Below are 25,183 nucleotides of genomic sequence, written 5' to 3'. Positions count from 1 at the left end.
CCCTTACCTCATGTGTGTCCCACTGGAGAAAAAGTGCTTTGAGGTCAAGGACCACACTAGTTCACCTTTTTTTTTTTTTTTTTTTTTTTAAATATATTTTATTGATTTTTCACAGAAAGGAAGGGAGAATGACAGAGAGCCAGAAACATTGATGAGAGAGAAACATCGATCAGCTGCCTCCTGCACACCCCCACTGGGGATGTGCCCGCAACCAAGGTACATGCCCCTGACCGGAATCGAACCTGGGACCCTTCAGTCCGCAGGCCGACGCTCCATCCACTGAGCCAAACCGGTCAGGCTAGTTCACCTTTTAACCACCCTCCCGCGCCCCCCCTCCGCCCCCGCCCACTGTGCCCCTGCCAGGCTGGGCCTCCTGCGGGTATGGGTGTGTCCTCCCTGGGTAAAGTCTGATGACAAAGCAGTAGCCCGCCCACCCAGCATCCCTGTTTGGTCTTTGCTGACTCACCCCAGGTGCCAGTCATATCCTGCCACAATACGTTGTACCTTCTCTCTCACCAGCTCTGGGCCAGCCACCAGGCCCTTCAGACCAAGGTTGCCCCAGCCACCAGCTCGCTTCCTGAAGCAGATTTGCCAGGGGCCTCGGGGTCTGTGCTGATATTCCATTGCTCTGGAGTATCCTGGAGTTACTGGTCCCCAATAAACTCAGTGCCAGATTCCCAAGAAAGTTCCCCAAGGATTAGAAGAAGAAAAAAAACACCACACCCTCAACCATCAATTCCCAAATCTTGAAGGGCCCAAAGGTCATCTCTGGAGCAGCCCCTTCCTATTGCAAGGGAGGCAGCAATGCCACCTCCCAGATGGCCAAGGGCAGAGGTCAGACAGAGCTCGGGGCTCCAGCCTCTTGGTCGAGCATCTTTTCTGCAAAAGGAGGAGCAACGCGCTCCAGAGGCCAACACTCTACTGGTTGCTCTTCTGCCATCTCTTTAAGTTGTCCACGTGGGGACGGAGCCACCACCACCCAGGGTTGGCGACAGCAGCCATCTGGGAGATGCTCTGGGATGGTGTTGTGACTGGCTCTGTCTGCACCGGGAGTTTGGGGGGCGTTTACCATTACAGCAGCTCCCCCCACACCTGAGGCTCCGCCCACCCAGGGGCAGGGAGGCCCCAGGACAGGGGAAGATCTGCAGAAAGGGCAGGGCCTGGGAAAGGAAGAAAAGGAAGGAACATGGCGTTCAGAACAGTGGGGACCAGAAGATGAGCCACTGGTGTCATTCACCACGGCCACGCCAGGCAGCTCCACCTCCACCCTCAGGATCCAACCCCCAGACGCCACCCGATGGGCTTAGCAGAACAGTCAGCCCCACAGTCACACGTCAAGAGCTGGGAAGAGGAAGCAAGTCTTTCCTAGCTCAACATCTTTGGAAAAGATGCGTCTACACCCCATCTTTCCGAGCCCACTCCCTGCAATTTCCTCAATTATTCCTGTCATTTATTAAAAACCCACCTCAGGGCCCAGCTGGTGAGTGAGCAGCTGGTGGAGGGTGACTGGTGCGGGGAGTGGTGGGTGTGGGGGCGCTGCCTTCCCAGCTGGCTGCTGCTCCTGAGTAGGACACTGGAGCTGTCCTTCACACGGGAAATGCTCGGGCCAGGCAGCTTACCCGAGGAGGAGAATGAAATGACAGAACTTTTATTGCACCCTTTTCTGTCACGTGCCAGGATCTGGGCCAAGGGCTTGATCTAGTCGTTTTATTGATTCCTTCTGAGAGGAACTGTTATTTCTGATCATCTTCCTAATCACTGAGGCTGAGCAGTTAGACCAGCGTCCCACAGCTACAAGTAACAGATGTGGGATTCGAACCCTGGTGTGTCGGTGCCAAAGCTATAGATCATAGAGCTGCTGATCTCCCCTCCTCTCGCTGCTGTGTCGTCCTGTTCACTTGCCCTTTTACCCCTTCCAGATCCTTTTGTATGTGACCTTGAGGCTGGGTAGGGGTTCATCTCAAGTCTGCCCCCTGAGGAGACAGCCCCTCACACCGGGAGCACTCCCACCTCATTCGGTTCTGCCGCAGAACCAGGACATGGGCCATCGTTGTCCATGTTCTGCACACGAGGGCGGTGATGCTCAAAGGAGCCATGTGACCTCCAGGAGGTCCCCCCACTGACAGCGGCAGAGCAGAAACCTGACCCAAAGTCTGGGCCCGTGCACCACCTTCCGGCCCAGCCACCTCCCTGCACCCCGGACACTGTGCAGGCGGCCCAGGGCCAGGGGTGGGCGGGCGGGGAAGACCACCCTGCCCTCACGAACCCAGCCACTCTGCTCCTGCCCTTCACTGACCACCTCTTCTCTTCCCTCCAGTCCCCAGTTTTCGTCGCCCAAGTCGGTCGGGACCTGGTCTCCCAGACGGAGGAGAAGCTCCGGCAGAGGCCCTGCAAAGAGCTCTTCTCGGCCTGTGCACAGTAAGTGCCCCGGCGGCCGCCTCCCTCCCTCCCTCCCTCCCGGCCGGGTGGCAGGCCCTCGGCACCTCTGGCAGCCACACAGCCACCTGGACGAGGGCTGCCACCAGCTCCCACCTGGAGCGCTGGGCACGGCGGGCTGGTCTGCAGTGGCCAGGGCCCCAGTCAAGCCGCCAGATGTTGGTAGGCTCCTTAAGAAGGGAAAAAGATAGCAGGGGGCTGAGTCCAAAGAAAACATCTGCTTCAAAGGGTGTTGAAAGCAGTGGCTCTCCAGGCTGTTGAGACGGAGAAATGTGAAAAAATTTGACCCAGTCTGGGTGGTTTGGAAATCCTTCCCAGGCCCCCCAACCCCCTCCACTGCCACCAACCTGAGCCGGGGGCACTGCTGCAGGGGGGCTGCCTTCTCTGACACCCCAATCACCTCTGCAGGGCATACAAGGACCCTGATGGAATAGGAGATAAGTTGGTGCCAGCTCTGTACCAATCAAGCCCCCCACCACACTACAAAGGCTTAACACACACCTGTTCATGTGCCCACACACACCGTTCCCTGTAAGCTGACAGGTGTGTACACACACACATACCTACATGCAAGAGGCCTCTGGAGCCAGGCCACCCACACGGCTGGATGAGTCTGGGACTTTGCTCAGCCTCTGCACCACAGACATCAACCGGGTGCCTGCTGTGTGCCTGGCACCATGCTTGGTGCTGGGGTGCCATGGTGAGCAGGACCCAGTCCCGGCTTCCAGAGCTCACTGGCAGGTGGGGAGGTCAGGAAAGCCAGCTCCCGTGCCCTGGGAGCGGGACGATGAGGACGGACACCAGGGAGGCCAGCTGGGGCCCAGCCCTGTGCTAGGTGCCGAGCAGAGACGCCCACGAACAGAAACAAGCCTGGTTGCTGCCCTCTTAGAACTGGCCGAGGGTCAGGTCTGAAAATGGGTGAGGTCCCTGGGCTGTCCCCCTGAGGACGTGGTCACCCTGACCCCCCACGCCAGCCCTGGGTTTCAGGTTTGGCAGGACACAGCCTCTAACGTGCATGTCCTCTCCGTCCCCGGGTCCCAAGTGCTGGGCCACGTTGGCCAACATCGCCACTTTTCAAAGGGAAGCAGCCCGTCCCTGCCTGCAGCCAGGTTCCCAACCCGGGCCGGGCCCCCCACAGGTGACCGTAAACTCTGCTGCAGGGATGAAAATGTCCTGCGGCTCTGCTGGTCCTGGCCCCAGGCCTGGACCCTGGGCCCTCAGGGCCACACACACCCTCAGCCCCTACCACCCACTGTCTCAGAGTCCCTCCCCTGCACCCAGCCAAGTCTGCCTCTGTTGTCATTTCAGCACCTGTCCCTTCTGCAGAGAGAGCTCCCTGACCCCCAGGGGCCTCCCTTCACCCTCCTTCATAAGGTGTCCCTGGGGTCATGTATTTAGTGTTTGTCACTTATCCCATCCCGATGCCACCCGAGTGCTCACTGCTGCCCCCCAGCCGAGTGTGCCCGTGGCAGGTGCTCGGTGCCTGTGGGCGGGCCAGCTGGGCAGTCTCCAACAACCTCCTAGGATAATAGGGCCTCTGGCCCCTGTGTGTCTGCATTTCCCAAGCCTGGGAGTGGATGAGGCCGGGCGTTAACCGGCTGGACATGGCTCTGCCCATCTGCTTGAGACCAGGATTGTGAATGTTTGTCTGTGTTCCCCCGAGCAGGTCTGCCCACGACTACCTGAGGGGAGGGCCCTTCCGTGAGTACCTGGACAGCATGTATTTTGATCGCTTTCTCCAATGGAAGTGGTTGGAAAGGTGAGTGCCGCCCTGGCACTCCCCACGCACGCGTGTGCCAGTGTGTGCGTGTGGGGGGGGGGCGCGGGGGCAGGTTTTCACCTGAGAAGTCATGTAAGAATCAGTTCCCTCCATGGGCCCAGGGTCCCCACAACATGAACTGTCTCTCTCCGGTGAGCTCAGCTCCCGTGTGTTCGTCTAGAAGCGTGCTGCCTGTGCGTGCTAACGCGGCTTACCCACCGCTCACCCCCTCAGGCACACGCACTCAGCATCTTGGCAGCTCGTTCTTCCTTCTGTCCTTGGGAACCCTTCCTCCAGCAGCAAGTGCAGAGCTGCCATGGTCTCTGATGAGCTGCACATCCCCTGTTTAACCCGATCGCCTATTTTAAAATATATATATATATGTTGTTATTGATTTCAGAGGGAGAGGGAGAGAGAGAGAGAAACATCGATGATGAGAAAGAAACATTGATTGGCTGCCTCCTGCACGCCCCCTGCTAGGGATCGAGCCCACAGCCCAGGCATGTGCCCTGACGGGGAATCGAACCGTGACCTCCTGGTTCAACACTGAGCCACGCTGGCCGGGCAATAAAAATATATTTAAAAATAAAAATAAATAAATAAATCCACACTGAGCTGGTAGACATGGTGGGAGTGTCCTGTTCCACAGCCCAGAACTCCCTGTGCCCTGAGGCCTGGCACGCATGCCATCTGGGCATGTGTGGTTGTAGATCAAGGAGCCATCCCGACCTTGCACGTGTGCCGAGTGCCCTGCAGATGCCCAAGCACACCCTGCCCGTCAGCCACTGGAGGGCGTTTCTCTTCACCTGCCCAACGGGGATGGCAGAGTGAGAAGGGGTCAGCCCATGACTGCCACTGCTCACCTTGCACCTGCAGGAGGGACAGAGGAACGAAGGGCCGGCCCCACATCCTGCTGAGGGCATGGAGCCCCCAGCCTGGGTCTGAGCCCCGCTCGGCCTCCTCTGGAGGGGCCTCCGGAGGGGTGCTCGCCTCTCCACGCCTCGGCTTCCTCTTTCAGTGGGGAAATAGCAGTGCCTGCCTTGCAGGCTCGGGGCAAGGAGGAGATGAGGTCAGCAGCACGTGCCCAGGACAAGGTACGTGCTCGACAGAGGTCAGCCATTTGGCCCCAGGAGTAAACTCCTGACACAGCTGTGGTGGCCTGAGATCACTGGCATCAACGTCAGCATGGCGGCATCCTCGCACGTCTGGGATCGGAAGGAGCAGCTGACCCTCGTGGGCAGTGATGGGACGTATCCATCGAGCCCCACCCCGCTTCCGGGAGCCCTGGGCTGTGTAACACATAACCCCAATCTGCACCCACTTGAAGATGCAGGGCTCAGAGAGGTTGATGGATTGGCCCTGGGTCACACAGCAAGGGCCTGGCAAGGCTGGAACATGAACTCCAGGTCCCTCGCTCAAATCCTTCTACCTGGCACTCCCGTTCCAATGGAATCCTTTAGCTGTGGCCACTGACTCTCATTTTACTTGTCTGCACCAAGCACAGGAAATGGAGAAATGGACTTTTTAAATCAGAGAAGTTAAGCCCTTTGCACTAAGTCGTTGAAGCCAGTACGTCAGGACACTGGCCTAGACTGACAACCCTCTTCTTCCCCCCGTCCCCCCCACCCCCACCACCCACTACCAAGACCGTGGCCCCTTAGTGCGATACTGCTGAAATATTAAAGGGATCTTTTTTCCCTCCCAAGGTTAACCAAGAAATTCCTCGAAAATTGTATTCCACTTATTTCCCCTAGCAGAGGAGCGCTGCGGTAATGTCGCCCGACTGTCTGTTTTCCATGTATCATAAACTGTTGGGCCTGGACGCCTTCATGTGGTTTCGAGGGCGGCGGTAGGACACGCTCCTGGGCGATAGCTGACGAGGCGCCTGGCAGGGAGCTCCAGGCCCCAGCCGCTCCCGCAGAGGAGAGAGACAGAGCCATGGAGCCCTGCTGTGCTGCCGACGGGGACCCCTGCTGCCCGAGGACATGCCAGGGAGAGGGACGCACAGCACGTGAAGGCCGGGAGCGCCCTGGGTCTCGGGACATCCTCTGAGAACAGGGACGGATTTCTGGGAAAACCCAAGTCCTCTCCAGGACCCAGCAGCCAGAAGAGTTTCCATGGAAGATTCATTCAGGAGCTGCCGGCAGCTCACTGTCCTCGAGCCGACCCAGGTCGTTGGCCCAATTCAGTCTCGCGCCAACCACGACCCTGGTCAGGATTCTTGGGGTGAGCGTGGGAGTTGCTCAAAAAGAGTTCTGGCCTGGCTGGCATGGATCAGTGGTTGAGCATCAACCTATGAACCAGGAGCTCACGGTTCGATTCCCTGTCAGGGCACATGCCCGGGTTGCAGGCTCGATCTCCAGTGTGGGGCAGGAGACAGCTGATCAATGATTCTCTGTCTCTCTGTCTCTCCTCATAGATGTTTCTCTCCCTCTCCTTTCCTCTCTGAAATCAATTTTTAAAAAGTTGTGTGTTTTTTTTTTTAACAAACAAAAAATATCAGTTCTGGTTCCAAGAGCCAGTGTTAACATTGTAAAATGGATTGTTGGTTACCCACCAGGTGACGGACATTTAGATTGTTTCCACATCTTGGCTATTATGAGTAATGCTACAGTGCACACGGGAGTAAAGTGTGGTATGCACACACACCGTGGAATATTACTCAGCCTTGAAAAAGGAGATCTTGCCATTTTATGACAACGTGGATCAATTTGGAGGGCACTTGCTAAGTGAAATAAGCCAGACACCGAAAGACAACTATCACACAACCTCACTGATATGTGGAACCTAAAACAGTCAAATGCATAGAAGCAAAGAGTAGAATGCTGGCTGCCAGGGGTGGTGAGGGGAGGAGAAACGGGGAGATGTTGGTCAAAGGGTGCAAAGTTTCAGTTTTGCAGGATGAGTACGTTGTGGGGGGTCTAATGGACAGCATGGTGACCCTAGTTAACAAATACTGTAGTGTGTGCTTGAAATTTGCTAAGAAGGTAGATCTTAAGCATTCTCATTAGAAGGAGAGGGAGGGAGGAAGGGAGAGAGGAAGAGGGAACTAAGGTAATAGAATGTTAATTAGCTTGATTGCGGTGATCATTCCACAAAGTATATATCAAAACGCCAAGTTGTACACTCAGTCATACCTCAATGAAGCTGGAAAAAAGGTGTGTGTGTTTTTTTTAAAGCAAGCTGATTACTCATAGCTAAACAGACTAGCGGTGAAAAAGCACAACTGCCCGCAACCCAGGGTTCCTCTAGGCCAGTGGTCGGCAAACTCATTAGTCACCAGAGCCAAATACCAACAGCGCAACAATTGACATTTCTTTTGAGAGCCAAATTTTTTAAACTTAAACTACTTCTGACGCCACTTCTTCAAAATAGACTCGCCCAGGCCGTGGTATTTTGTGGAAGAGCCACACTCAAGGGGCCCAAGAGCCGCATGTGGCTCGCGAGCCGCAGTTGGCTGACCATGGTTCCAGGCAACCAGAGGACCGTCTGGTCTTTACTCCCCGTCCTGCCTGGTGGTCAGAGGTTGGCTTTGGTTCATTAAAATGGGGAGTCAGGAGACATTAAGTGGTTATGACTTCATAGATGCCCCTCTGGCAGACGGGATCTTGCAGTGTTGGAGCTCTGGGGGGGACAAAAAAGGGGCTCTGGGAGATGGAGAGGTTGGAAGTGCGCCGTCCTGTTGGGCTGGCTGAGCTACATGCTGGGCTGAGCTAGATGCTGGGCTGAGCTACATGCTGGGCTGAGATACATGCTGGGCTGAGCTACATGCTGGGCTGAGATACATGCTGGGCAGGCTGAGCTAGATGCTGGGCTGAGATACATGCTGGGCAGGCTGAGCTACATGCTGGGCTGAGTTACATGCTGGGCTGAGCTACATGCTGGGCTGAGATACATGCTGGGCTGAGATACATGCTGGACAGGCTGAGCTAGATGCTGGGCTGAGCTAGATGCTGGGCAGGCTGAGATAGATGCTGGGCTGAGATACATGCTGGGCTGAGATACATGCTGGGCAGGCTGAGATACATGCTGGGCTGAGATACATGCTGGGCAGGCTGAGATACATGCTGGGCTGAGCTAGATGTTGGGCTGAGCTAGATGCTGGGCTGAGCTAGATGCTGGGCAGGCTGAGCTAGATGCTGGGCAGGCTGAGATACATGCTGGGCTGAGATACATGCTGGGCAGGCTGAGCTAGATGCTGGGCAGGCTGAGCTACATGCTGGGCAGGCTGAGATACATGCTGGGCTGAGATACATGCTGGGCTGAGATACATGCTGGGCAGGCTGAGCTAGATGCTGGGCATGCTGAGATACATGCTGGGCTGAGATACATGCTGGGCAGGCTGAGATACATGCTGGGCAGGCTGAGATACATGCTGGGCTGAGCTAGATGTTGGGCTGAGATACATGCTGGGCTGAGATACATGCTGGGCAGGCTGAGCTAGATGCTGGGCTGAGATACATGCTGGGCTGAGATACATGCTGGGCAGGCTGAGATACATGCTGGGCTGAGATACATGCTGGGCAGGCTGAGCTACATGCTGGGCAGGCTGAGCTACATGCTGGGCAGGCTGAGCTACATGCTGGGCTGAGCTACATGCTGGGCTGAGCTACATGCTGGGCTGAGCTAGATGCTGGGCAGGCTGAGCTACATGCTGGGCAGGCTGAGATACATGCTGGGCTGAGATACATGCTGGGCAGGCTGAGCTAGATGCTGGGCAGGCTGAGCTAGATGCTGGGCAGGCTGAGCTAGATGCTGGGCAGGCTGAGATACATGCTGGGCTGAGATACATGCTGGGCAGGCTGAGATACATGCTGGGCTGAGATACATGCTGGGCAGGCTGAGCTAGATGCTGGGCAGGCTGAGATACATGCTGGGCTGAGATACATGCTGGGCAAGCTGAGATACATGCTGGGCTGAGATAGATGCTGGGCAGGCTGAGATAGATGCTGGGCTGAGATAGATGCTGGGCAGGCTGAGATAGATGCTGGCCAGGCTGAGATACGCAGGGGCAGGGAGGGCAGGTCTCCATCATGCCCTCCGGGGGACACTGAGCCTCTGTGGCTCCGGGCCCTCCCCGCTCCCTGCACTGGCCTCCCAGCTTCCTTCGGAGTTGAGCCACCTGCGTGGCATTTGGAGAGGGGAAACCACAGGGAGAGGCCCTTGAAGCTGCTTTCGCTCACATGTTTCGCGCCTTCTGCCTTCCTGCTTGTCTCCCAGCTGCAGGGCTGAGGGCAGGTGGCCTGGGATTTGAACACCCAGCCCCAGAGCAAGCCCGTGAGGGGCCCCTCTGCAGCCATCATTCCTGGGGGTCCCCGGGGCATGGAACTGTGCCTTGCACCGCCTTAGTCAAATGCTGCCGCTGTCTGTTGCATATGGGTTATGCATCTTAACACCATGATTCTTGCTTTTTTTCAGGCAACCAGTAACCAAAAACACCTTCAGGCAGTACCGAGTGCTGGGAAAAGGGGGCTTCGGGGAGGTGAGTGAGCACCCTTGTTTCGGGTGAGAGTTCCTGCACTCCAGTCCCCTTTCCTGTCCCTTCTCTCTGCCTGAGATGTTCCCATGTTGGCTCGGTCCTAGGCCCCCTGGTGGAGAAGAGGGCGGGGCTCAGGGCGTTTGGGAGGGTCCGGTGTGACTGCAGTGGGGAAGGAGGGTGCGGAGCCGCCCTCGCTGTCTGGGGCTGGGGGTGAGGCAGCCGCAGGTTCAAGTCCGGGGAGGAGAAACGGGTGCTCTTGGCTGTGTTTGGCGGGAGAAGTGAGGACACGAAGGGCCAGATGACACTGCTTTATGGGCTGTTGTACTCTGTCTGAGCTTCCCAAGACTGGGCCGCCTGTGGCTCACTTCGGGGTGAGAAAGCTGAGGTTCCGAATGGTTAGGTGACCCAGCCACGGGCACCCAGCCAGCAAGGGGCAGAACGAAGACGAGAACCCAAATGCCCTGTTTCCCGTTCCTCTGAATCACACACTCAGGGTTCTCAGGGGTCTCCCGTCCCTGGTCCCCAACAAGCATCTTCCGCCTGCAGCCGGTACTTGAAAGTGTCCAGTGGGCTATGGCTGCCTCTGGTTGGGAGCTGAGGACAGAAAACCTGGTTGCCTCTGAGAGAGGGACGGGACCTCAGGCCTCGGCGGCCATCTACGCATTGCTGAAAATGGCTCATTCTGCACCTCCAAGGCTGGGCTCCATCCAAGGGACAGAGGAGGGAGGGCAAGGTGGGACTGGAGCCAGATCTCGAGGGTGTGGCCCGGGACAGCCGTGGGTCCAAGGCCAGGCACGGCCGGCTCTGGCTCCATCCGTTCCCGACCCCTCGGTCCAGCGTCCTGGCCACGGAGGCACTCGGGCAGGCCTCCCGTGTCCCTCACCCTTGGTTCCTCCTTGCACCGCAGGTCTGTGCCTGCCAGGTTCGGGCCACGGGGAAAATGTACGCCTGCAAGCGCTTGGAGAAGAAGAGGATCAAGAAGAGGAAAGGGGAGTCCATGGCCCTCAATGAGAAGCAGATCCTGGAGAAGGTCAACAGCCCGTTTGTGGTGAGTGTCCAGGGCTGGTGACCGGGGCTTCTGTCCCTTGGGAAGTGGGTGGCCCTCCAGTGTGGCAGCTCCCCATCGCCAGGGACATGGAATGCAGTGGGAGGAATACCTTCCGAGAGGCAGCCAGGCCCCGCCTGCATCCCAACGCGCCTCCGGGTCCTGGTGGCCCAGTCGTCCCATCACAGAGCAGGCCTGGCTCCCCTGTGTGTGGGACCGAGGCCTCTGTCCTGCAGGACCACCTTGTACACTGCTCTGTGGCCTGAAGAAGCCCACCTGGGCCCCGCCGGGAGCTTCGTGTCCACAGGCCCCTGTAGACCGGTTACCTCGGTGTCAGTACCCTGAGAGGCGCCATTGTGTGCGCTTCTGCTGTGTTTCTCAGTCTAGGCTTCGCTCTGCTGCAGTAACAAATATACCCCGACTCACCGCAGCTGAGAACAACCAAGACCGTTCTTTTTTTATTTTTTGTATCTTTGTATTGATTTCAGAGAGGAAAGGAGCGGAAAAGACAGAAACATCAATGATGAGAGAGAATCATTGACCGGCTGCCTCCTGCACTCCCTCCTCTGGGGATTGAGCCCGAAATCCGGGCCTGTGCCCTGACCAGGCATTAAACCATGACCTCCTGGTTCCTAGGTCGACACTCAACCACTGAGCCACGCTGGCTGGGCCAACCAAGACCGTTCTGTCACTCACATAGAGTCCGGTCAGATCGGGTCCCCCTCCTCCCCACAGCTGCCCCGTCCGGAGTCACGGACGCGTGCGCAGGGGCGCGCGAGGACGGTCACAGCCTCGGCTGCGGTGGCACTCCTCGCTCCCGCCCACAGCCCGTTGGCCAGAGCTGGTCCCCGCAGGGCACAGGCCAGCTGCGGGGAGACGTGGAAGAGCACGTGGAACATACGGTCAGCTCTAAACATCCGCCACATGTCACCATAAAAAACAATATGTGCGCAAGGTAAAAATGCCCGCAGCACAGACGGATACAAAAGAAAACCAGAAGGCTCCCTCTCTGAGGAACCATTCCAACATGTTGGATTCATTACTTTCAGCCAATGGGATCTCACTAGACATCTTATGCTGCAATCTTTTCTTCCCCTTAAAATGTAGATCTTAAAAAAAAACAACCCAAACTTATAGCTGCACCTTTAAAAAAACAAAACAAAAACTGTGCGCCCTTCCCTTGAGACATGGGAGAGAGAGACCCGGCCTGTGGGGCCGACCTCCCCCTCCTCCCCCCGGGAAGAGCGCGTCCTGGGGGTGAAGCCGCTGCGGACGAGGCTGCGCGTCCGTCCCTGAGCACCCCCGGCATGGCTCTGTGAACGTGTCCGTAGGCTGCATTCCTTGGCCGAGGCATGGCTGTGTCAGAGGGTGTGTGCATTTTCCATTTGCTAGCTGTTCCCAAGTGGCTCTCCACGCAGGTCGCCCAATTAAACGCCTACCAGCTGTGCATGATGGCGAGGGAGGCCATCAGCCCAGGGCCCCCGTCACTCCCCAGAGGGGGTGGTTTTATAAGGTGACGCTCAAGGGACAGAGGTGTGGTCTCTGTGTCTGATCCCGGCTGTGCCCACCGCCAGCCCTGTCCAGGGTAACGTGCTGTGTGGGAGGTGGCGGTCATCATTTTGGCCGTGAGCCTGTGTCACTGGCCCTTTTCAGCAGTGAGCCCAGGTCACCGCCTCCAGGCTGCCCATGGAGTCGTCAGGGGCAGGGCTGGCTCTTGGGGTTGGTGATGGTGAGGCCACTCAGGGAGAGGGTTGGACCTGGACCTTCCTCCACAGTGCCCCGTCCTCTGCCCCTGGCGGGACATTCCTGCCGCGCCTCCCGGAGCCCTTCCTCGGGGTCACCTGGACAGGTGTGGGGCCGCAGAGCACAGCTCCCAGAGCTCTCGCCTTCAGCGCATTCCCCACCTTTCCTCAGACATGACTCCATGTTCCTGTGTTTGCACCACGTTTTATGGCGGCCAGATTCCATGTATGCCAGCCCCTCAGTGGAGAAGTGTCCTTTGCCCCAGACCCAGCTCTGCCCCTCTCCCCTCTACCCCCCAAGCCCTCATCCATGGAGCCTCAGGCATTGGTGTCTGTCTGCAAGGGGCTAGATCAGCCGTGGGCAAACTACGGCCCATGGGCCGGATCTGGCTGTTCTATCCGGTTCTCTTGCTCTCCCCTCCGCTCCTTTACTTTGAATTTATATTAGTTCACACAAACACTCCATCCATGCTTTTGTTCTGGCCCTCCGGTCCAGTTTAAGAACCCATTGTGGCCCTCGAGTCAAAAAGTTTGCCCACCCCTGGGCTAGATCCTCTCTGTGGATGGTCCCTCTGGCCAGGCGTGTCCTGCGTGCAAGAGGAGACAGTCTTTGCCAAGTTGTGTTCTGCTTCTCGAAGCCCCTAGGCTACCACCCAGCCCACTGCCCGGTCCCTGCGCTACTGGTGCCTGGAGGGCATCTGGGTCCTGCTCTTCTTGACCCGTCAATGGGGCCACACAGTTTTGACTGATGCACGCACATGCTTCTGTGGTGTAAACGCAAGAACACCATCCTGGCAGGGCCCTCCCCTCGCCTCCTCACCTGGAACCACCGGCTGGGAAGGAGGGGGTCCTTCACCACTGAGAGGGGCAGCGGGCAGGGCACACCGAGGCTGGTGGGATTCGGGGGTGGCGTGAAGCCACTGCCGCTCCCCTAGCCCAGCCATCCCGCAGCTGCACGGGCCCTGAGAAGGGAGGGTGGAAGTGGGGGGCGGTGGCAGGACCTCACCTCGGTGCTGTCCTATGCTCCCAGGTCAACCTGGCCTATGCCTACGAGACCAAGGATGCGCTGTGCTTGGTCCTGACCATCATGAATGGGGGCGACCTGAAGTTCCACATCTACAACATGGGGAACCCTGGCTTCGAGGAGGAGCGGGCCCTGTTCTACGCGGCGGAGATCCTGTGTGGCCTGGAAGACCTGCACCTGGAGAACACCGTCTACAGGTGAGCGGGTCCCACCTGGCCTTGTGTCTGCGGGACACAGACTCCCACTGAAACTGAGTAAGTGAGGTGGGCTGCTTAGGGGGGCAAGTGTCCTGGGCCCCGGTCCCCTCCAGTCCGGTGCCCAGGCAAGCTTGGTGGGGCCTGGTGGCCGTGACCTGGACCAGCCCCGGGAGGACCTGGGGGGTTGCCACCATAAGCAGGCCTGTGTCCATCTACACCGCCTGACATGGCAGGCTCAGGGTTCAGGTTCTGTGAGCAGCGCCAGGGTGAGGCTCAGGGCCAACATGATGGCTGGTATTTGCTGGACCACCGCCTCCCACACTGCCTGTCACCCTGGGTGGGGCTTGTCTCACGGCCTCCACGGAGCATCTTCACAACCCGAAGATGGAATTCTGAAATAGTCCACCGTCTGTTTAAATGGTGGCTGGTCTTGATATGTTGGTATGGAAGTTACTTCCCATTTTTAAAGGTATCCAGTGGAATCCAATTGCTGTAGCAAGTTGATTTCCACCATCGTCTATCGAAACATGCATAAAGCTCTTCAATGGTGAGGAACTTCCTGTCATCTTCTATTCCCCACCTCCTTCACAAAATCTACACTAATAAAAGAGAAACATGCAAATTGACCATCACTCCGCTACACCCACCAGCCAATCAGGAGCAAGTATGCAAATTAACCCAACCACAATGGCGGCGGCCACAGAGCTGGAGTGAGCAGGAGGCTTGGGTTGCCCCCAGTGATGGAGGAAGCCAAGCTTCTCACCCACCCTGGCCCGCCCTGGCCTCTGCTCAAGGCTACAAAGTTTCAATTATAGAAGATAAATAAATCCCAGATACCTGCTTCCAGCCAGCCCTGGCCTCCGCTAAAGGAGGCACTGAAAAAAAAAAAAGGAGGGGCTGAGAGCTTGGGTCGTCAGGGGGTGTGGCCAGCCTGAAAACAGCCCTCAGCCCCTCACCCAGGCTGGCCAGGCACCCCAGCGGGACCCCTCACCCTGAAGGCGGTGTGGCCAGCCTGAAAACAGCCCTCAACCCCTCACCTAGGCTGGCCACACCCCCATGGGGTGAGGGTCCCCACTGGGGAGTTTGGCCAGCCTGCAAACAGCCATCAGCCCCTCACCCAGGCTGGCCAGGCACCCCAGCGGGCACCCCCACCCTGAAGGGGGTGAGGCTAGCCTGAAAACAGCCCTCAATCCCTCACCCAGGCTGGCCACACCCCCATGGCCTGATCCCTGTAAACAGGCAGTCAAACATCCCTCGAGGGGTCCCAGATTGGAGAGGGTGCAGGCTGGGCTGAGGGACACCGACGCCTTGTGCATGAATTTCATGCACCAGGCCTCTAGTGTTATCATAATGTAATATATTTTTTGCCTAAAAGTCTTTTATTGAAATACGTGGGTACATGGAAGATTTTTTTTTCTTTTCCTAGATCAGAAGGCTCTAAGTGTTCAAATAATTTCTTCTGTTGAGTTACCATTATAATTATTACAACTAGATCCCACTTCTAATGGGGCCCCAGGGTGTTTCATACCTGGAGCAGGACCCCTGCTTTCCTTCTGTCATTGGGAAAAGAGCTGTTGAGAAAGGGCAGGTGGGAGGGATCCCCAGAGGAAGCCAGGGCACCCTGGTGTTAGGGATCTGGAAACGCACATTCCTGAAACTGCCCACAGGTGAGAGGGCTCCCACCTGGGGTCTCCTGGACAGTCCCCAGCGGCCCCGCTCCCACACACCCCAGCTCGAAGACCTGTGTGTGGAGCTCTGGGTGGAGATTACCTGGGGAGACCAAGAAGGCTTTGAAAAAACCAGGAGGGAGGTCTTGGTGGCATGCCTCCCCCCTCGACCATCTCCCCAGTTATGCTTTTGTTTGTTCTCACTCCAGTGAGAAGGGAGTCGGAACAATTTTCCTAAGGGTTGAAAAAAGAACCCTCCACTCAAGTGCCCTTCATTTACGAAAAGGCAGCTCCAAGTCCAAGCCGGCCTCTCGCCTGGCCTCTCGTGGGCTCAGCCCCTGCCCACTGGCCTGCTGGGGTGTGGGAGCCCCGGCTCTTGCCCTTATTTGGGATTGTTAACACATCAAAAGAATGCAAATTAAATAACAACAGCAACAAAATGTATTTTGTAATGAATAACTCCATACACACACCAGTCATCACTTTGTGAGAGGCCCACTGGATGGGGCAGTCACCACACCCCGGGGACAGCTGCCGGCTGTTCCATAAACAAAGCCAGTTGGTGGAGAACCAACCCTCAGTCCAGATGCCATGGACTATTTGCCCAGCGGCTCACCTGAGTGGCACACGCCATCCTGCTGGCTGTTGGTTTACCCTTGGGGGGACCTTTCACTAGTAGAACCGGACACTTCTGCTGCCTCTTCCCCCTCCTGCGAACAGAGGTTCCCTTTCCTAAGAGCATGATGATGTCATCAAAGGGAAGACAGATGCTGGGGACAGGAGGAGGTGGCCATGCCTACAGCCATGCCTTCTGGCTGTGCTCTCTTCCCACTGTGGGTTCCCTGGAGTTGGGGAGGTGCCAGGCTTCTGGGGGCCCCATACCCAGGGGGTCTTTCTCGGGGGGCACCTTCCTCTTCCCTGCGGTTCTCAGTGCCAGTTCTGCAGCTGGCACTTTGTTCTCAAAAGTGTCTCTGCCTTTATTCCCAGGCCCTGCTCTGCCTTCAGGGCATCCTGAGACCTGGGGGGAGTGGGGAGATCTTCCCAGCCCTGGAGGGGTCTGTCACCACCCCAGCCAGTGGTATTCTCAGCCCTGGCGGCTGGCAGCATGTGGAGGAGCAGAACCAGCCTCTGCCTCACCTCCTTCCTATCACTCTCCAGCGAGGAGAAGCTGCCTGTGGCAAAGGGTGGGAGGAGAGAGATCAGCCCAAGATTCTCTTGACCCAGAGACCAGACCACCTGAGGTGGGAAGGAAACACTCGGGCCTGGATGGCCCACGGGGGTCCACCCAGACGCCAGTGCACCCCGCTGCCCAGATGCCCACACTCACATGCTGTGGTCTTTCCCTTTCAGAGATCTGAAACCCGAGAATATCCTGCTAGATGATTATGGTAAGTCACGGAGGGGCTGGGAAGGTCCTTTTCCTACCCTGTAGCTGAGGTGAGCATCTCAACCCAATGCAGAGGGCCTCTCAGACACTCATGACCTTGGGCCCACCAGGGAGCAGTGGACAAGGGGGAGGGGAAGAGCCACTTCTCTCCTCAGTCCTAGGAACCCAGAGAAGACAGTGGGCATGGACAGAGCTCCTACCAGAAGAAGCAACGTGGCTGGGAAGAGAGAGAGAGAGAGAGAGAGAGAGAGAGAGAGGTGTGGAGGGGAATGAGATGAGGTGTCCAGGATTTCAGAGATGCTGGGCAAATACTGACCTCACACAATTTCTCCGCACTTCGTCTTCCTTGTTTTTCATTGGAAACATGGGTCCTGCCAACTTAGAGGCTTGAAGATGGGGGTGAGGTTCTGACAAGATAGCTTGAGGGGCAATTATTCAGTCAGCCACAGCCAGCGAAACATGTTAGACATTAGTATTGGTGCATCGCCATTGTTATTGTCTCACATGGATGACGAGGGCAGCCATGGCAACCCCTCACAATTGTTAGCCTCTCACACTAACGGGTGGGAAATGTTTCCCCATTTTTAATCTGACCAGATTTGCCCATCTCCACAGAGGGGGCAGGGCCAGCATCCTGTGCCCATTTTACAGATGACAAGATTAAGGCTCAGAGGAGCCAAGCTGCCAAGGTCACCCAGCAATATCAGTAGGGAGCCGAGATCAGAGGCCAGGTCTCCTCAGTGGGTTGATGGCCTGGCCATGCTGCCATGGGGGGCGGCAGGCAGAGGGTCCCGGGGCCCACTACCCCTCTCGGATGAGCCCAGGGCCCACTGGGGTTCCTGTCCTTCTGGTCTCAGAGCCACGCCCACCTTTGACCTGCATCCCCGTGACTTGAATCCACGTGCTCCCTTTATCTTTCCTGCCTTTGTCTGGGGCCACTGAGCTGGGGGCCTCACACAGCTCCGACCTGGCTGAGGTCCCTGTCACTGGGCCTTGCTCAGGCCCAGGCTGTGGGGGCCCTGGCCCTCATGGACAGGGGGAGGGGGAGAGGTCCTTCCTGCAGGGTCGGGTGTGGCTGTGACATCCCCCTTGTCCCTGGTGGGCCACCAGGTGAGACAACACAGAGGCTGGCCTCAGCACAGTCGTCTCTGCTCTTGGGGTTCAGTCTGGGACCAGGAGCTCCAACCCACCTCCCAGTCTCCAGGGGCCTGGGCATCCGCCAATCTTGTTTTTCCAAAGGGAGAAAACAACCCCCAAAGACCATCTCGGCAGAACGGGAAGTTGCTTCCCAAATTGCTTTATAATTTTTCCCCTTAAGCAAACTGTTGCAAAATGTCAGGAGAATCTCGCATTTTTTTCCATGAAGCAATCCCAGAATCAGGCCAAGGCGTCTTAAACCCGCTGACCTCAGCCTTCCAAGGAGCCCATTAGAGCGTTGCATGAGGCAGGTTGCTCGGGTCCAGCCAAGTGCAAGGGCCGCGCATCTGTGTGTTTTCCTCCTGAAGGGGGTGGCTTGCCACGTCCTCTGACACCTGAGTCTCCCAAGGGTCTGCAGTCGCCCTGAGATGGTAGGTCGGGGCCCCCCTCTTCACGAGATAGATGAAAACACAGTCCGAGTGCCCTGCCCGGGAGCACGCCGCCAGCCTGAGGCCCTGCCCAGGGTGGTCCAGTGTCACATGACCATCCCAGGGGCCCGCTGACCCTGCCCTTCCCCCTCAGGCCACATTAGGATCTCCGACCTGGGCCTGGCCGTGAAGATCCCTGAGGGAGACCTGATCCGAGGCCGGGTGGGCACCGTCGGCTACATGGGTGAGTGTGGGCGCGGCCCCTCCCCCCGAACCCCCCACGTGGGTCCCTGGCCTCATTGTGCCACTCTGATCAGAAGCAGGGTCCCTTCTGATGGTGGGAGGTGGCGGTCTTAGCCAGGGTGGGTGGAGCCCCAAGGTGTGACTTGACTAAACCCAGCTCTCTGCAACGCCCCCTCCAGCCCACCTGCGTCTAAAGCCAGTCCACTTCGGGGTCAGTGGCCAGGCTGGCACACACCGATGCTCAGGAGGAGGCCCCGTTGAAGTCAGGGTTCAGTGGCTGGTGGACAGCCTTTTGGGAGACCCGTGACAGGAGGGCGGCTATTGGGAGGGGCTCGGCACAGGCGCACACCGCCTGCTGGGTGCCAAGCATGACTCTTAAGCAGAGAGCAGCCTTGGGGCCCTGCCCTGCCCTTCCGAGCCGACTCCCGACCATCCTCCTGGGGCTGCAGGGAAGAGGCCTAGAGCTACATCCGGTCCCTGGAACCTGCTTCCAGTTAGGGAGGAGGATGCTGGACCCGGCTGGCATGAGTCACAGCCCAAGCCGGGCGCCTGGGCTCCGTGCTGCCACCAGCGGCCTCTCACCCCCTCGCTCCCTCCTCGCCCAGCTCCCGAGGTCCTGAACAACCAGAGGTACGGCCTGAGCCCCGACTACTGGGGTCTGGGCTGCCTCATCTACGAGATGATCGAGGGCCAGTCGCCGTTCCGGGGCCGCAAGGAGAAGGTGAAGCGGGAGGAGGTGGACCGCCGGGTCCTGGAGACCGAGGAGGTGTACTCCCACAAGTTCTCCGAGGAGGCCAAGTCCATCTGCAAAATGGTGAGCTCCCGGGGCCCGCTGTCCTCACCCCAGGCCGGGCCGCTTCCTCTCCAGCCCCCATCTGACGTCAGAGCCCTGGGAAGGAAGACGGGGCTGGATCTGCCACCTGTCATTTGCATGTGAGACACTGAGGGAGGGGCAGCATGCACACATGCAAACACACACCTGAACCACCTGTGGCTGGGCCACTGCCCACCCTCCCGGGCCTCCAAGGAAACAGGTGGTCATGGCCGTGGAGGTGGGTGGGGGGACCGGAGGAGCAAGTCGGCACAAGGCGGTCCACGGGGACGTGGGCTCCTAGGGATGTTTGAAAACCCGATGGGTGTGCTAACAAGACTTGGTTCTGTCGGGCGAGGTCTGTAGGCAGTGGCACCACACTGGGTGAGGGATAGAGGCGGGCAGCACCATGTGTCCCAGGTCGGGGTTGGGGTTCAGAGAAGCAGGTCTTGAGAGACCCCCAACAGGGACATGGGATGTGCTGAGAGGGCAGAGGCACAGAGGGCCCCTCCCTGCCCGTATCATGGGCTTTAGCACATGGCTTTGGGGCACCAGGACTTGGCGCTGCTGTTTCTCTGCTGCCCCCTGGTGCGCACTGAGGGAAAGGCAGCGGCCAGGCCTGGGGATCCAGGTGTCAAACCAATGTCCCTCATCTTCTTTAACTGGAAGCATGACCAGAGGCCTTGCTCCATCTTCTGACAAATGACCCTGTGCTTCTTCTGTGTCCTTAACTGCGGTCTCTCTGGTGTGGCAGCCAGGCCGGCCCTGTCCCCTCCAGACACCATCTCAGGACACAGCAGGGCCTGACTATAAGGAGACCACGGAGGCCCCCGGCCACTCCAGGCCCGCCTGCCTGAGAAGGCCTCTCCACAAACAGCCAGGAAGCTGGTCCCTGACCCAGATTCTGTCCCTCGTTCAGTCTTGGCTGCCACAAGACCTTTCCCTGCTCCTGGGGTCCAGACATTCATGCATCTCACTGCCCCGCCCCCCCCCCCAACCCACCCCGGGTCCCATCTCTAGGACAATCCTCAGCCCACCTTCCCTAGGCCCCTGCTGGTCCTTAGTCCCAGCACTGGCCCCTCCCCACCCCTCCGGCTCCTCTGGCCCCTCGGCCTCCCTGACCCCCAAGCGAGCAGCCAACTTGCGTTCCTCTAACCAATGGTCAGCAAACTCATTAGTCAACAGAGCCAAATATCAACAGTACAACGATTGAAATTTCTTTGGAGAGCCAAATTTTTTAAACTTAAACTTCTTCTAACGCCACTTCTTCAAAATAGACTCGCCCAGGCCGTGGTATTTTGTGGAAGAGCCACACTCAAGGGGCCAAAGAGCCGCGTGTGGCTCACGAGCCGCAGTTTGCCGACCACTGGTCTAACTGCATGTGTTACAGCCGTGGTGCCTTGATGGGTCCTCTAAACATGATGTTGCTGAGGCCAAACCCTCAGTGCCCTCTCTCCCTCCCTCCCTCTCTTCCTCCTCCCTCCCTCTCCCCCTTCCTCCCTCCCTCTCTGTCCTCCTTCCCTTCTTTTCTCCCTCACCCGCCCCCAGGGGTTTGCACTTGTGAGTTGAGTAAATGAACCAGAGACCTAAGACCGAGTTCTTGCCCTTTGTAAGTTCCCTGTGGCAGAAGGTCACCAATTCAGCAAGCAGGGATGCCCCAAATTCACCAGGTGCTGGGCATATGGTCACGGGGAGACACAGACTGGAGTCTTGTTCCCCCGGGGGCTCCAGGCATCCCAGCACGCCGTGAACGCGGGGCCACAGAGCTCACAGCGGCTCAGGAGGCACTGAAGCCAGGCCTGAGCAGGGTCGGGCGGTGTCTGTCAGGCACCTAGGTGGCACAGGCTGGAGGAGGGCCACCGGGGAGTCCCAGGGACGCACCTGTGGGAGGGAGGTGACCACAGGTCTGCCCTGCTGGAGCGGCAAGTCTCCAGGCATGGCCTCACGGGGCTCTGTTGTCACAGCTGCTCACCAAAGACGCGAAGCAGAGGCTGGGCTGTCAGGAGGAGGGGGCCGCGGAGGTCAAGAGGCACCCCTTCTTCAGGAACATGAACTTCAAGCGCTTGGAAGCCGGGATGTTGGACCCTCCCTTCATTCCAGATGTGAGTAGCCTCCCCCAGCCCAGACTGGGCCTGTGCCCTGTTCTCAGCCTTGCACTCACCCATTGTCAGTTCTGGGCCTCGACCCAGGGGCCGAGGAGACCCGTGGGCAGGCGGCGGCCTCTGCCCTCCAGTGACAGACATGTCACCAGGGCTGGGGGTCCTGCATCCATCCCGGAGTCACCTCCTCCATGAAGTCCTCATCCTCAGACCTACAGGCCCCAGAGCCCCTGGGAGGCTCTCCGCACCCCCCAACTTTGAGTTCCTGGAGGGGAAGGCCTGCCTGGGTCATCTCTGTGGGTCTCAGCAGAGAACAGCCCCCAGTGCGTGTCGGGAGGGAGGGAGGTAAAGATATTACCACCAGCTCACGCAGCCCCAGGCTCCAGGGCAGCGCTTACAGCCCAGGCACAGGTGCTCCCGCAGCCCGGCCTGCAGGTGGGGAGGCAGGCCTGTGGGACGTGGGACTTTTCCAAAATTCCTCAGCACCAGAGCTGGGACCCAGCCCGGCCCATCTGGCTGCAGGGCCTGGGTGCCGAGCCCCATGGTGCCCCGTAATGTGAGAAGGGGTTGGGGAGGCCCCCGCCCCCCGCCGGAGTCATCCGTGGCTGCGTGCTCCCCTAGCCTGGCCTTGGGAACCAGCATTCACTCTCTCCACAGAGGGTGGCCCAGAGCCCCAAACAGAGCAGACTTTGGGAACAGTTCCCCGTCCCAATCCCAGGGGCCTTTGGGGAACAAAGACTCTCTGATGGAGGGGTGGGCTGCAGGGGCGCTGAGGGGGGTGAGCTCAGGGATGGGGTGACTGGCCCTGGATACCCCGAGCTCCTGTTTCCCCCGGCCAGGGTCCCGTTGGCAGATCTGAGAGAGGGCAGCCCAGGTTCCCGGGTCGGGGGTGGGGGGCTCAGGCAGACCCCCCTGTTTCCCCCATCAAAGCCCCAGGCCTGGCTGGGGACGGTGGCGCGGGGGCAGGGTCCATGTGACGGCTCGCTCTGCCCCAGCCCCGGGCCGTGTACTGTAAGGACGTGCTGGACATAGAGCAGTTCTCCACCGTGAAGGGCGTCAACCTGGACCACACGGACGACGACTTCTACTCCAAGTTCTCCACGGGCTCCGTGCCCATCCCGTGGCAAAACGAGGTCAGCGCTGGGCGGCCGCCTCGCCAGGGGACGGTGCGGGGAGGACACAGGGAGGGCGGGGGCGGGTCCCACAGTCTGCTGGGCATCGTGGGTGCATCAGAGGGACGAGGAGGCCAGTCTAGACGACTCGAGAAGTTCGGCTGGGAAGGGAGGAACATGGAGCTGGGACTGAGGCCCCAGTGGGATTGAGTTGGAGGCAGAGTTGGATCAAGTGAGATTGAAATGATGGGGCTGGGGAGGGGCTGGAGCCCTGGAAGGGGGAGGGTCCGGAGCATGTGGGGTGGCCTGGGCGCAGGTGGGGTGAGGAGGAGATGGCTGTGGGTTTGGGGTGCCGACTTCAGCTTTCTCAGGGGAGAGGCAGTGGGCGGGCGAGCGGGTGCCGTTTGGTCTCGGCCCCGGTAAGATGGAGGGCGGCAGACAACCTGGTGGGGCCCGGCTCAGGGCCGGTGTGGGCCAGGGCACCGTGCTGGGACTCTGTCCACCCAGTTGATGCCGCAGCCCTCATGCCGCCTGCGTTCTTGCTGTGTTCCTCCAGATGATAGAAACGGAATGCTTTAAGGAGCTGAACGTGTTTGGACCTAATGGTACCCTCTCACCAGACCTGGACCGGAGTCACCCTCCGGAGCCACCAAAGAAAGGGCTGTTCCAGAGAATCTTCAAGCGTCAGGTGAGAGACCCCACCCCCACCCCCACCCCCAGGTCCTGGCCTCGGCCCGGGGACCCTGGGCTCAGCACGTCCTCAGGGTTGAGACCAGAATGCAGAGCCCACCTGGGTGTGGGGCCGGGGACTGGGGGGCAGGCAGCTGTCTGTAGCCCCTGAAACCCACTGGCTGAGGGGCCCCCAGGATGGAAGGGGCAGGGCCAGCCCCAAGTTGACCTTTAGCAAGGTTTCTCCACCTCGGCATACTGACCTTTCGGGTTAATTTTTTTTTTTTTTTTTTTTTTTTTTGAGAGGGGAAGGGGGAGAGAGAAACATTGATGAGAGAATCATTGATCGGCTGTCTCCTGCACGCCCCCTGCTGGGAATCCAGCCCACAACCCGAGCATGTGTCCAGACCAGGAATCGAACCAGGACCTCTTGGTTCCTAGGTCAACGCTCAACCCCTGAGCCACACCGGCCAGGCTGGGTTAGTTCTCCGTCATGGGGGCTGTCCTTTACGCACCGGGTGATACTCAGCAGCCTCTCTGCCCTCCACCCCACCAGATGCCAGCAGCACCCCCTACCCTCTCCTGTTGTAGAAGGTCTCCCTCCAGACAGGGTCCTCCGGGGCAAACTGCCCCTGAGGAGAACCGCTGCTGGGCTGGGTCTGGCCGGGTCTGCAGGGGAGGATGCAAAAGGCAGCGCGAAGCAAGGTTACTGGCCAGCAGCCCCGCCCCGCAGCCCTGTCTTCAGGTTCAGAGGCCCCGGTGGTGCCCGGGCCACAGCGCTGGCCTCTGCGGGACTGACCTGCTGTCTCTCTCCCTCTCCCCCTGCCCACTCTCCCAGCATCAGAACAATTCCAAGAGTTCGCCCAATTCCAAGACCAGTTTTAACCACCACATAAATTCAAACCACGTCAGCTCCAACTCCACCGGAAGCAGCTAGTTGCCGCTTGGCCTTGAAGTCCACGTGGGACAGGCTAGACCCTGTCCTTAGAAGCAGAACTTGTGACCGGCGGAGCGTCCACTCCGGATGGGTGGACGGGGCAGCCCGCCCGGAGCCGGCGAAGGAAGGAGGCACCCCCCTCGGCACGGAGCCCCCGGGCTCCTCAGATTCCACTCAGGTCTGTGCAGAAGCGGCCCTCGAGCCGGGTGGACTGGCTTTGTCTCTGTCGAATATCGCAATAGAAATCCAATTGGACATGACGACTTGCACGTATTTTAATAGCATCATAACTAGAACTGAATTTTGTCTTTGTTATTTTTAAAGAAAAGTTTTGTAAATTTCTCTATCGCCTCAGTTTACATTTTGTATATTTGTATTTAAATGAAAGTCAGACTTTGAGGGTGTATATTTTCTGTGCAGCCACTGTTAAGCCATGTGTTTTCAGACATTTTAGAGGGGATCGGTGGGGGGCGGGGGGGGGGGCGGGATTTACCAAAAAAAAAATGTGACTCAAGACTTCCACAGCCTCAAATAAGAAACCGTTTTTATTAAATGTAGAAAATGACTCACATTTCACCTTGGAAGGGTTGGTTGCATCATCTCTCTAACCCGTGCCGGGCACGGCCATCACCCTCCGGTCACTTGGAAGAATCGGAATTAAATGCTCAGAGACGCACCTGGGACGTCAGCCCCGGCCAGGACGCCCTGCGCTGGGCCCGTGGAGTGGCCTGGGGCCAGCTCTGTGGGACGACACTTCTCCGCGTTGCTTTGTCCCCGGCCCCCCCTTCCTTCTGCGAGACGGCCGTGTGCCGCGCCAGCGTCTGCAGCTTCTTCTCGGGCCCCTTTCTTTCTAAGCAGGTTCTGACCGCTGAAGCCGGTATGTCTTCCAGAAGCCTGTGTCTGGGGGGGGTTGTTTTATTCTAAGAGAAGCATAGCAATGATAAGGAGGAATCACGGAGCCCCCACTGTCCCAAACCTTTATGGCCCATGGGGGCATCGGAGTGGGGTCAG

The 25,183-nt window shown here is 58.4% G+C and overlaps 1 protein-coding gene across 3 annotated transcripts in view; it reads left to right on the top strand.

Annotated features, from left to right (window-relative positions):
* GRK5 (G protein-coupled receptor kinase 5) overlaps positions 1-24,753 on the top strand; it is a 186,813-nt gene extending 162,060 nt beyond the window's left edge. Inside the window, exons 5-16 of one of the 3 annotated variants that reach the window (XM_080642902.1) lie at positions 2,318-2,418; positions 4,103-4,195; positions 9,614-9,677; positions 10,582-10,722; positions 13,492-13,682; positions 16,700-16,737; positions 18,456-18,545; positions 19,150-19,358; positions 21,320-21,457; positions 22,450-22,587; positions 23,123-23,254; positions 24,074-24,753. In XM_080642902.1, the coding sequence (XP_080499028.1) occupies positions 2,318-2,418; positions 4,103-4,195; positions 9,614-9,677; positions 10,582-10,722; positions 13,492-13,682; positions 16,700-16,737; positions 18,456-18,545; positions 19,150-19,358; positions 21,320-21,457; positions 22,450-22,587; positions 23,123-23,254; positions 24,074-24,172 (1,434 nt within the window). In that variant the 3' untranslated portion in view covers positions 24,173-24,753. Of the gene's footprint in view, positions 1-2,317; positions 2,419-4,102; positions 4,196-5,952; positions 6,422-9,613; positions 9,678-10,581; positions 10,723-13,491; positions 13,683-16,699; positions 16,738-18,455; positions 18,546-19,149; positions 19,359-21,319; positions 21,458-22,449; positions 22,588-23,122; positions 23,255-24,073 lie in introns of those variants that run through there. The other 2 variants (XM_080642903.1, XM_080642904.1) reach the window with 2 other exon arrangements.
* Positions 24,754-25,183: the final 430 nt, after the last annotated feature.

Source organism: Plecotus auritus, assembly GCF_963455305.1.
Source record: "Plecotus auritus genome assembly, chromosome: 9".
Taxonomy (NCBI): Eukaryota; Metazoa; Chordata; class Mammalia; order Chiroptera; family Vespertilionidae; genus Plecotus; species Plecotus auritus.
Note: the sequence above shows the minus strand (reverse complement) of the source record. Positions and strands in the feature narration are given on the sequence as shown.